We start from the raw sequence: 12,256 nt of genomic DNA on the forward strand, positions 1-12,256 counted from the left end.
GCACTAGTATAAAAAAGATAACTGACCTGCAACATTACGCTTGTAGTCATGCTGGAGTTTGGGCTTAAAAGTAGACGATGCTTGGCCCTTACCTTCTTTCTCCACTAGCAGTCAACATTTTATATGCCAAAGGAATCAAAATCGAAATACGAAATGATATTGTAGCAGTCTAAATTGCCTTTCTCTATTGTGGTCTTTTAGGAAGCAGCAAAGCTATGCCAGAACTTACCACAGGGCTGGCAACTGAGAGCTCTAAGGCAAGCTGTTGAACCTCACTACTGAATTCCTTGATGTTTCGGATTAGTCTTTCTCGCATTTCAACTTCGCCCTCGAGCATCTGGTCCAGCAGGTTGGCAATGTGGGCCCGAGTACGCTCGAGGCGGCTTCGTGTAGCCTCGTAAGTGATGCCCACGTCGGACCAAATGCTCATCAGCTCACGGACCTTAGTTCCCACCATTTCACAGATGTGCTGACTCATCTGCGCCCTGCATTCAGAAAGAAACAAGAGAGGCTAAGCACACCTCACCGCAGCATCACTTATTCCAGCACCTCAACAATAATGATTTCACTAGTGCAGATGATGGAGCACGTGCTGCCTATGTATGTTGTGGAAGGAAAAACACCCTTTGACAGCTTCTCATCACAAGCCATTCAGAGTGGCAAAATATTCATGATGAGATGAGGTCATCAAAAGCCAAAAAGTCGGAATCGCTTGCAATGATATTAGGGTGTCAAAAGCAATTAGGGATTAAAGAAACACTAAAGATTAATAACTCGTACTGTATTATACTGGCAGACAACTTTTTTTGGCTACAAAGCGAAAGCCACGGGGGTGGAGCTGTTGCACATGACTGTATTCGTACACAATGTAGTCCCTCGGCACTGGTTTCTGTTTCACCAACCTCGCACAACTTCTCTAGTCAAGGCAGATACAATAACTCGGTGTGAATCAGTGTTTATTCACATACGACGTGTACCAAGTTCTGAACAGCCAGCATCGCAGCCTGCGTCGGAGCTCCGAAGCAGCCGTATGGAGACGCGCCACCGACGCTGCCGTCGGTAGAGCCGGTGCTGCAGTCAGCTTGCTCGTTCGTTTGTACGTGCCGATGGTTGCAATTTCCAGAGGGGCTCGCTTGGTTTCCGGGCAGACGCTGGAAAAACTTATTTTGTGTTTTTCAACAGTCTTTAGTTGCCAAAGTTAGTCAACAGCCTCTCAGGGGACTTGATTGGCGAGACAGCAAGTGACGAACACTCACCAGAAGACACAGGTGTCATTTTACGTTTGATGAACGTGCAGAACGAGCAATGGTCTAGAGTGTGCGAAAACTCGAAAGAGCAAACTAAAAGCGCAATAAAATACCAATAGTTGACTGGTGAATATTACGTAGTGTTTCAAATTAGGTGCTGTAAAAAAAACAAGTATTGTTTCCTATTTCCCACGTAAGAAAACATGAGCAAAACTGTGGGACTACTTCCAGTAGCAGTGAAATAGGCGCCCTTATTTTTCGTAGCCTTCACTTCATAGCCAAGAAATGTTGTCCGCGAGTATAGAAAGTTATGCTTCTGTAATACAAGAAAAAAAAAAGGAACTGCTTCTGCAGAAAGGTGCAATTATCCTGAAAAGAAGAGAAGGGCGGCAATGCCATCTTGAAGCTCTCACACCAGGTCGTACTAACATAATCGATGCTGACATCTGCTTGGGCCCGAATAATATTTTATTGGCAAAGACAAACTACATATAGTGTATTGTAAGAGCCCAAATCTGAACTTGGCAAGGTTCAAGGATCTTACTGAAGCTGAATGCCCTGTATATAGATGTAAACTGTGCGGGAGTCTCAATTAAAAAAAAAAAGTAAAGAAGAACAACCTTACATTTACTTGTTGGTGGAAGCTTGGGTGAGTTGGTGATTCAACATTGACATGTTTGCACACTGCAAAAGATGAGGACTGAAGAAAGAACACAACACAGGCGCCTTTGTTGGGCTCTTCCTTCAGTCCTCGTCTTTTGTGTTGTGCAAACATGTCAACACGAATCGAGCCCAGTTTAGTGCTAGGTTAAATCCATCGCTTCGACGGGTGCCGCTATGTTTGCCGATGCAAACCTTTTGTGGCTCCTGCTAAATCAGTGAAATAGCATGCCTGACGCCAATCTCATCAAAGCAAGGAGACGTGACTGCGGTTATCGCTTTCTCTCAACTAGAATGTGTTATGAAGATTGATTCATTAGACGCCGCTGATTCCGAATTAGACTGTCGATTTCATGGCTTGTAGGCCTAACTTGTAGGCCTTAGCTTGGCTGGTGAGGCACCTAATGTTGGTCATTCAAAACTAATCTCAACTAATCAACATGAGATCAACAATAAACTTTAACAATGTACATTGTCAGTCTATACCGATTTACTTTTATGTGCACGAATGTTTTACTTTCCCAGAATAAAATTATGCAAGTCTTCATGTGCATCAGAGATGCCTACCCCAAGGATAATTGCAATTTTATTAGAGGGAACTGTCACACATCATGCACCACAACACCATGCAGTTGGGCAAACTTTGTGATCAATACAGGAAGAAATTTTAATTACAGAAAACCCAGACGGAAATATCCCAGCTGTAAAAGAACTATAAAGTGTAAAAAAATAGAGTGCATTTCTCATTGCTCCAACTGCAACAAGCTTCTTTGAAATTTGATGATGTCATCCTTAGTTGAACAAATAACAGCTTCGGCATCAGCCTAAAGCAAGCTTCACAATGTGAAATTTTGTCTAGGCTTTAGGAGCTCGACACAAATAGAAACCATTCTTTCTACTGGAGTTATCTGTCGCTGCTGTTGCCACTAGCTCTTCGAATATGGTATGTCCCCCACCTTGTTTACTGTAGACAAGGCCAGCATTTTCATTTCTTGACATATTTATCACAATAGAGGATTTTAGAGTAGAGGCCCCAACATTCGGGGCCTCAAAGAAATAGCGTCAAAGCCACAGTGCATGCACAAAATGCAAACAGATTGAGTTTGGCGTCAGGCATGCTATTTCACTGATTTAGCAGGAGCCCCAAAAGCTTTGCATCGACAAACATAGCGGCACCCGTCGAAGCGATGGATTTAACCTAGCACTAAACTGGGCTCGATTCATGTTGACATGTTTGCACAGCACAAAAGACGAGGACTGAGGGAAGAGCACAACAAAGGCACCTGTGTTGTGTTCTTTCTGCAGTCCTCATCTTTTGCAGTGTGCAAACATGTCAATATTGAATCACCAACTCACCCAAGCTTCCACCAACTTAATTCATGGCACCGCATGAAGCTTGCAAGCAAGGAGACGTGACTGCGGTTATCGCTTTCTCTCAACTAGCATGTGTTATGAAGATTGATTCATTAGGCGCCGCTGATTCCGAATTAGATTGTCGATTTCATGGCTTGTAGGCCTAACTTGTAGGCCTTAGCTTGGCTGGTGAGGCACCTAAAGTTGGTAATTCAAAACTAAGCTCAACGAATTGCTTGCTGCAGATAGAATAGCCTCTCGCTATTGTAGTTAGATGTGGCAACATGAATGTCAAAATTACTGTTCTCCTAAAATGGTATAATTTAATTATTTATAATAGCTTTCCTCTGCTGCTGTAGTGGCACTGCAAGCGCAAGACACTATCCGCATATGCCAAGCCCTATCCTACGTTTTTTTTTATTATTATTAGAGTAGAGTACCCAAACTTTTGGGGTCCCTACTCTAGAACTCTCAAATAATGGTGCAAAGTAGTCTCCAAACCTATCACAATCTCCAACGAAATTTTACCTACAAAAAAGCAAATTTCCGTACTCTTCCACATAACGTCCCACATAACATGCATTTGGTATCGCATAATACAGGGTGTCCTGCATATTCGCTCAACATGTTCGAAAAAAGATTGTGCTTACCGCTGCACTGTTCTTGCCGAAATTTTGCAGAATCACATATGGAGTCCTTGTCGTTCAGTGTGACACTTGCTACAGTTAATTACCTGGTTTTTAAGAAAAAAGTGCAAATTTGCCATTGCTTATGAGGAGGCAAGCTGCTGCCACAATGGCACAAGCATTAACTTGTGTAGCTGCCTACTGGCAGCTGCAGAAAGCAGCATACAGGGACTGGTGTTGTGTGTTCCAGGAATGGGCAACATGCAACAACGCTATCCGATTGGCTGCTTTCTGCAGCTGCCAGCAACACAAGATTATGCTTGAGTCGTCGTGGCGGCAGCTTGCCTCCCATAAGCAATGGCAAATTTGAACATTCTTTGTCAAAGACCAGGCAATTAAATGTAGCAAGCATTACAGTGAACAACGTGGACCTCAAACTGCTAATTTTTGCAAGAACAGTGCATGGTAAACACAAAATCATTTTTTTAGTACCTTAAGCAAAATATGCAGGACTCTGTATGCAGCAATTAATCCTTGCCTCACAGAATCACATTAATGGTTTTCTTGCTCAATACAATGCAGTAGGCTGATAAAAACCAAACAGACCCCTTGATATTTTTTTTCTGTGCCGATTTCAGAGTCGGCTTGACAACCATCCCGAATTTAGTGGGACAGTCCCAACTTTTGAGTAAACGCCCCAAGCTCAGAATGGCAGTTTGGTTAGCCAATTAATCTTTATGTATACTAGGGGTGCGACTATCCAAGACTTTCGAATGATGCATTGAAGAATGTCCCATTTGATGTGATCTTCAAATCAAATAATCACTAACTATAAGTATGAATATTTTTCAAATAGTAGTTATCAAACATTTGAAAACAAACACTAAACGCAATCTAACATAAGTGGAACAAGTTTCATCCCCGCAGACAGTGTGAGCATAAAATTTGAGGAGGAGGAAAAACATTTATTAAAGAAAAAAAAAAGAAAGGACAAGCAGGTGTCCTTCTGCTTGCGTGGGAGGCGCCCTTGGTCCAGGACTCCTGCGGCTCTTGCTCCCGGGCCCAGTGCATTAGCTGCTGCTGGTTACGAGGGTCCGAACTAGTCAGCACGGCCTCCCACTGCTCGGGTGCGGGGTTGGGTGTTTGCAGGGCTGCCTTCACATTGGGGCACACCCATGTGGTGTGATATAGGGAGGCACAGTCGTTACAAAGGGAACATTTGTATGAGTATACAGTCGAACCCGGCTATATCGAACTCGAAAAAAAACGCCTATCAGTTCAATCTAGAGCATAATTCGATATAAGCCTGCTGAATAAGTGGATGTCATAAAAGCACGTACCATGTATAAAATCACTTTATTGATAAGACTAGCTTAGTTTCGCATGAAATAGTCCTGCATTTCTTCCTGCTTGGGCAATTTCGCTGCCTGCGACGCACGCACTTCTCCACATTGTCTAAGGAGTCGGGAGCAGCTGAGGCCGCAACCTTCCGCACTCGCGCAGAAGCACCGGACTAGTGCGAGCGCACCAATCACTTCGGAGGATGCAGGCAAGGGACCGTCGTTGCTTTTCTCATTGTGCCCACTTTCCCTTGTGCCGACGGTACGATGTCGGCAACGTAGTCTTCGTTTTCTGGCTCTCCCGTGATCGCGACACCATCATTTGCACTCACAAACTCGTCCACTGTTGATTCATCAACAGCTTCCGGAAATTCTGACAGCTCGCTCCAAGTTTCGGCAACGGCTGCGTCGCATTCATCAGAATTCACAGTCAACACTGAGCACACGGAAGCTGGCACGGCTGAAGGAATTTCGGATGAACCACTTGTACACGGTTGTACGTACGCGTCGGGCGCCACGGGCACCGGTGCGAGAGTTTGGCCGCTTAATGTTCCCCTTATTCTTCAAGATCACCCCGAGAGTGTTTCTTGGAATCATTCACGCTGCGGGAACACATCCGACTTCTCACCACGTTCGACCTGATTTACGATTTCGAGCTTCACGACGAAAGGCAAATTCTGCCGCTTCATCACAGCGACACTCCGGGAGAAGGCCCACAAGGCACACACACAATGGACCAGAAAAGCACCATGACAACTCGCACTTTCGCCATTTTGCACGACAAGGGCACAAGAGCCTCTGATTGGCTGTCTGAGCAAGCGCTGCGGGCGGGCCAGGATCATTTTTCGCAGGAGGGTGTCGACGGCTCATCCGAAGCAGCGCGGTCATGGTAAGGAGAGCAGTTGGATGGAGCCGCGCCGTCAGGTTTACCCGCAAGCGCGAGGGAAAGCCAACTTCTGGGGGCGCTTTTCCGCCGCTCAACATTCGTTATATCGGGAGTCGCTGCTATTTTTGTTCAATGTAAATGTAATTTTTGCTATACATACTCATTGTAACTATACCGTGCTCAGAAATTGTTCGATATATAGAATAATTCAATGTAAACGGGTTCAATATAGTCGGGTTCGACTGTAGTGTAGGGTGTATTGCGTGTAGTCTGCTTAAATGGGGGTATTTATTGGTTTGTAATTGTCGCCATGTTAAGGCACCTTCACGTGAGAGGGTCTTGTGTGGAGGTGGGTATTGTCTGTTCAATCTGTGGTGTTGTAGTATGGTGTTGTATTGTAAAGGTACAGGCTCCATAGTTGAGGCCGTATCTCTCTCTTATTGCGCTCGGGAGGCATGAGCTCGGGCTACAGTGTGCACATGCTGATTTCCAAGGAGGGACTCTTGTCCTGGAGTCCATACTATTTCAATGTCCAGGAATTAGGAGGCTTGTTTGAGGAGTCGGTGGGCCTCTCGTGTAGCTACGGCAAGCTGCCTGGGAGCCTAATAATTGTGACGTACTCGTTGGTCAGACTAGAGGTGATGGCCAAGGCGATGGCTGTCTTCTCCGTTACGAGGGCGCTGGCAGTTCGGACCGTCATCGAGACCACCTCTCTTGAAGGTTATGGTCAACAATGCTGGCCGTCATGACTGCTTTTTGGGGGTACTGCGCGGCATCTGTGTATAGTGTGGTAGGGAGACTGCCATATTTTGGCTGTAGAGTCTTCGTGCGAGCTTGGCGACGACCGGCACGATGTTCCAGGTGCATGCTTCTGGAAATAGGGGCTGCCTTGATGTGCTCTCTAAAGTTGGGGGCCAGATGGATTGCTTGTTCACGGCCTTTCGGGGTAGCCTAGGCGCGCTAGGACTGTTCTTCCTGTTGGTGTGAGGCTAGGCGCTCTCGTTGGCTTGCGAGTTTGGCGTCTACAATTTCTCTTAGTGTACTATGGACTCCTAGGGTTTCAAGCTTGAGTGTCGTTCCCGGTGGTAGGCCGAGCGCTTGCTTGTATGCTTTCCGAAGACGCACGTCTAATTGATCTATCTCCTTGGGAGTGAGGGGCAAGTATGGGGCAGCGTAGGCAATGCGGCTGACTATCAGGGCCTGGACGAGCTGTGCTATGTCGTCTTCTTTCAGTATGCATTGTTTGGTGGTGATGCGGCTAACCATTTGCATGATTTGGAAGGTGGTCTGCTTGAGACGTTGGATGGTATAATCGCCTCCGCCATCCTGTTGTATGTGGAGGCCAAGAATGCGGATGCGGTTTACTGTTGGTATTTCTTTGCCGTCGAGGGTGAGTGTGATGTGGGGTATTTCAATTAGTTTTCTTCACGATTTATGTCAAACGACTGATAGTTCCGACTTCTCGGGGGGAGTACCGGAGACCACTTGTTTTTGCATATTGCTGGACGACGTTGGTCGCTTGTTGAAGGGCGTCTTGTTTCTCTCCTTCGGAACCAATGGTGGTCCAGATAGTGATGTCATCGGTGCATATTGCATGCCTGATTCCTGGTATTGCATCGAGTGGGTGACAGAACAGCACCTTGTGGGGTTCCTTTGTTGCGGGTAGGTAACAGCGAGGTTCTGAGTGGGCCAATGCCTATTGTGGCCGTGCGGTTGCTTAGAAAGGCGCACATTTAATTGCAAGTACTACGACCACAGTTCGTGAGACTTGGGTTTTTAAGGATGGTATGGTGAGCCACATTGTTGGAAGCGCCTTTCAGATCGAGTGCTAGAATTACTCAGGTGTTGTGTTCAAGGACTTGTTCCTTCAGCTGAAGGATGGCATGGGTAGAAAGGTGGGGCCGGAATCCGAAGATTCTAGGTTAGGTTGAAGTCGGTTCAGAATGACATGTTCCAGAAGCTTGCCTAGGCATGAAGTTAGTGATATTAGTTAGTGAAGTTAGTGACACAAGTAACACTGATAGCCACTTACTACAAACTGACCTGGACGCAATAAGTGCATGGTGTTCTAATTGGTTAATGCCATTAAATATTTCCAAAACTAAACTCATGTCTTTCACCAATAGGCCACGGATTCCAACCACCTACTCCCTTGATAACAATGCTGTGGAACTCGCAACTACTTCCAAGTACCTTGGCATCAATCTTCAGTCCAACTTATCATAGAATAATCATATTAATCTTACCCTTGCCTCTTCAAACCATACTCTCGGGCTTATTAAACATAACTTAAAAGAAGCCCCAATGCATATTAAAAAACTAGCATACACAACATTAATCCGTCCTAAACTAGAATACGCATCTGCCATCTGGGATTCCGAACAAACTTATATCATCCGTAACATTGAAGCCTTGCAGAACCGCGCTGCATGATTTATATTTTCAGATTATTCACGTTACACCAGCGTCCCCTCGTTAAAAAATAAAGCCGAGTTGGACAACTTAGCACTTCGCCGTAAAATTTCTCGCCTAGCACTTTTCCATAAGCTCTATCACCATCCATCACTTCACGATGATTTCTTTCAGTCACCACCAGTTATTTTTCCAAGCCGTGACGATCCATACAAAGTCAAATGCATTAACTGCCAGTCAACCTATTATGCATATTCATTCTTACCAGGCACAATAACTGAATGGAACGCCTTACCATCAGTCATTGCCACGGAACCAGACTTCACTAAGTTTCAACATTTAATTCATTCACGACTTATCTTATTATTATTTTTGGGGACTTTTACAGTGTTTTCGACGTTTGTTGGTGTTTTTCATGCAGTTCACGTATGTTCTCCTAATATGTACTAATGTTTTCTCTGTAATAATTGTGACCTAATTATCTTGTATATTACCTATGTTTCACTGTATTATTACTTCAGTTACATTCTCTTGTTTTTAGTATGTACAGACTATGACCAGTGCCTGTGATCGCACCCCCCCCCAACATGTATTACCCTCGTAATGAGGGCCTTTGGGGGTATTTTGAATAATAAATAAATAAATATTGGTAACATATTTCCTAAGCTGGAGAGTGGAGTCCGTGTGCTTCCAGTCTGCTGGTAGCGTACCCGCTTCCCAATGATGATTAAAGAGGTCAGTAAGAGACTGAATGGCGCCATCATCCAGATTGCGCAAGAGCTTGTTATTTATTTTGTCCTTGCCTGGAATGGTGGTTCATGTGAGTGCATGGAGTGCTTTGTTGCACCTCAGTGATATTGATCGGCTTGTCGAGGTCACAATTGTCACTCCCGCTGTACGTTGGAGGTTGTCCTTGTGTGGGTTCGAAATCGCCTATGTATCACGGCCGCAACTCCTCCAGGATTTTGTCATCAGAACGTGGATCGTTGTGTAGATACGTTGGATTGTTTGCTGGCTAACTGCCTTGCTTTGTATGGGGTCAAGAAGATGGCGTAGCAGTGACCGTGTTTTGCCTCCCCCCCCCCCCCCCATGCTAAGATTGCCCTGCAACTTGCTGCATAGTTGTCACCAGTTGCGATGGGTGAGCTACCCAGCATAAAATTCTGCTGTGGCTGTGAGTTTCGCTATACGTAGTTTCAGTTTACAATTATGTTTTTGGCGATTCTATCTGTTAAAATATGAGAATTTACATTGTGGAGCAAGCTACTTCTTGTTATGCAGCAAACTTTTCCACAAAAAAATACAAATTTCAAAAGTAATTGTAGCTTTTAAAAGTGGAGATAAAAATAACCTGGCCAATTACTGACCAGGAGGAACTGTTACATTCTAGGATTTCTTCTTTCGCAGATAAATTCAATTTGACGAGTGAATGCCAGTTTTGGTTTTCGCAAAGGTCGATCGACGGAGCATGCTCTGTTAACACAAAAAGGAATTATTCTAAAAGCATTTGAGGAAAAACAGTTTATTATTGGAATATGTGTAGAACGTTCAAAAACATTTGACAGTTTGAACCATGACACATTAGTAAAACTTGAACTTTGCGGGATAAGAGTGGTACCTTTAAAACTTTGAACATCATATTTTAAGTACCGGAAACAGTGCATTTCTATCAACGACAACCTATCCCCTCTGAAATCGATAAATGCTGGTGTTCCACAAGGTAGCATTCTTGGACCGCTCTTGTTTAATGTATATGTTGATGATGTGACTAACATTAGCAAAACACCAACTTATATAATTATGCGGATGACGTGATTCTTCTATTTTGCGGGTCCAACATTAAAACACTTCACTTAAACATCAATGATTTCCTACAAGGCCTGCTGACATGGAGTAATATAAATTCATTAAAAATCAATACAAGCAAAAGTAAAGCAATCCTTTTTACTCCTCAACAGTCGCCAGTAGTTCTCATGGAAAATCTTATGCCTGACCACATGCCTTTAGATGTTGACTTTTTCAAAACACTTCGTGTATACTTCCACAAGCATATGTCCTAGGACATGCATATTAAACACATTACCACACTTTTGAGGACTGTTGGTATTTTGGCTTGATTGCATTTTTTTCTACCACCCAATATTAAATTACTGATTTACAATCCATTATTTTTGCCCAACTTAAACTACTGCTTTCTTGTATGGGGCAAAACTACGTCATCCAATTTACAACAATTGTGTGTACTTCAGAACAAAGCTCTTAGACACATAGCTAGCGTGCCCTTCAATGCACATACAGAGCAACTTTTCAGGCCGGTTAATGTAGTAGCTGTTCGTAATATTTATTCATATAATATGGCCGTACGATGTAAACATAGCAGCGTGAATACTAAGGAAGACATAATGTCGTTATCACACTTCAAGATTAGGACACCTATATACAACACACGTATCAGAGTATTGGAAAGTCCCATTTTGTCGAACGAAATATGGAGAACAAATGCTTGAACGCAGCATACCCGTACTTCTAAATTTTTTTAATGAACGAGAGATCGATATCATAACTGTCAACAACGTACTGCACTCTATCTTTGTGACGCATTCATGATACCATCCGTTCTATGTGGATGTACTTGTCTGAAAACTAATATGCATATTATTATAAGCATCTAATGTATATAACCCTGCAATTCTGTTTTTTTTTTTCCTACAGAGAATGTGTGAAACAGCAGTTCGTGCCTGAAACTTTGATATTGAAATGCATTCTGTTGTGTTTTTAACGCTTCTTATGCTCACATTGTTTGAAACGTTAGAAGGGACATCCCTGGTTTATCTTACTGTATGCCTTGTAAAGGGGGTCCGAACCTCTGTCAAGTGAATAAACTTTCACTTTTAGATCGGACTTTCCCCCCATTCAATATGGAAATAAACTCAATTCAATTGGCACTCTCTTAAATGTGTACGCAAACCAACTGCTTTTTTGTTTATTGTGCTCAATTTTTACATTTCATAAAGAACTCTTCATAATGTGGAATGTGTTAGGATGTCAATGTCATTTTAACTGAATTGTGAGAATGGCTGTTCATTATATGAAAATATTGAAAAATACTCCATATTTGATACACTGGCTGCACTGTCAGATTCATATTCAATTCGATCACAAAAATTACCATTTGCACACCCTTAGTGTATGCCCTTCAGATTAAATCGGAAATCTGTGGCTAGGGCTGAGTAGCAACACACTTTCTAGTTCAAATGGTGATGGCGCCACAATTATATCAAGCATACTTCAACAAGAAAATTCACATTTTATCAAATGAGAGGACACAGGTGCTGCATCGGTAAACAGCACCCACTGCCAAATGCAGTACCTAAGCAATATTTTATTGCGAGTGATCATACGTCTCGGTGGAATACTCCGAACAATGCAGCATGTCCTCGTACTTATTGATGGCTGTGGATTTAATGAAGGCTACCACATTTTCGCTTCAATTTCACATTTTATTGTGTCAGGCATGGACGTGAGGTGTTCATGAAGTATTCAGATTTTCGTATTTACGATTCCATTCACTATTTGAATGTTCTTTAATATTTGTGCACCTCCAGCCGTTCTGAATTTAGGAGAACGGTAACTAATATCGATGTTTTTTCAGCGCAATATTTCGAGATGAATTGTACAGATTCCCTGTTTTCCTCTTCTTTTATCCCGAAGACAGGAAAGAAAAAAAAAATC

At 43.4% G+C, this 12,256-nt stretch overlaps 1 protein-coding gene across 3 annotated transcripts in view; it reads right to left on the reverse strand.

The window, feature by feature from the left end:
- Positions 1-12,256, reverse strand: part of LOC142580016 (protein regulator of cytokinesis 1-like) — a 102,968-nt gene that overhangs the window by 63,760 nt on the left and 26,952 nt on the right. For 2 of the 3 annotated variants that reach the window (XM_075690735.1, XM_075690736.1), the window contains exon 2: positions 230-485. The exons of the other annotated variant lie outside the window; for it this stretch is intronic. In XM_075690735.1, coding sequence (XP_075546850.1) covers positions 230-485 — 256 coding nt within the window. The remainder of the gene's footprint in view (positions 1-229; positions 486-12,256) is intronic. 3 annotated transcript variants of the gene reach the window in all.

The sequence above is a fragment of the Dermacentor variabilis genome, chromosome 4, assembly GCF_050947875.1.
Source record: "Dermacentor variabilis isolate Ectoservices chromosome 4, ASM5094787v1, whole genome shotgun sequence".
In the NCBI taxonomy this organism is placed as follows: Eukaryota; Metazoa; Arthropoda; class Arachnida; order Ixodida; family Ixodidae; genus Dermacentor; species Dermacentor variabilis.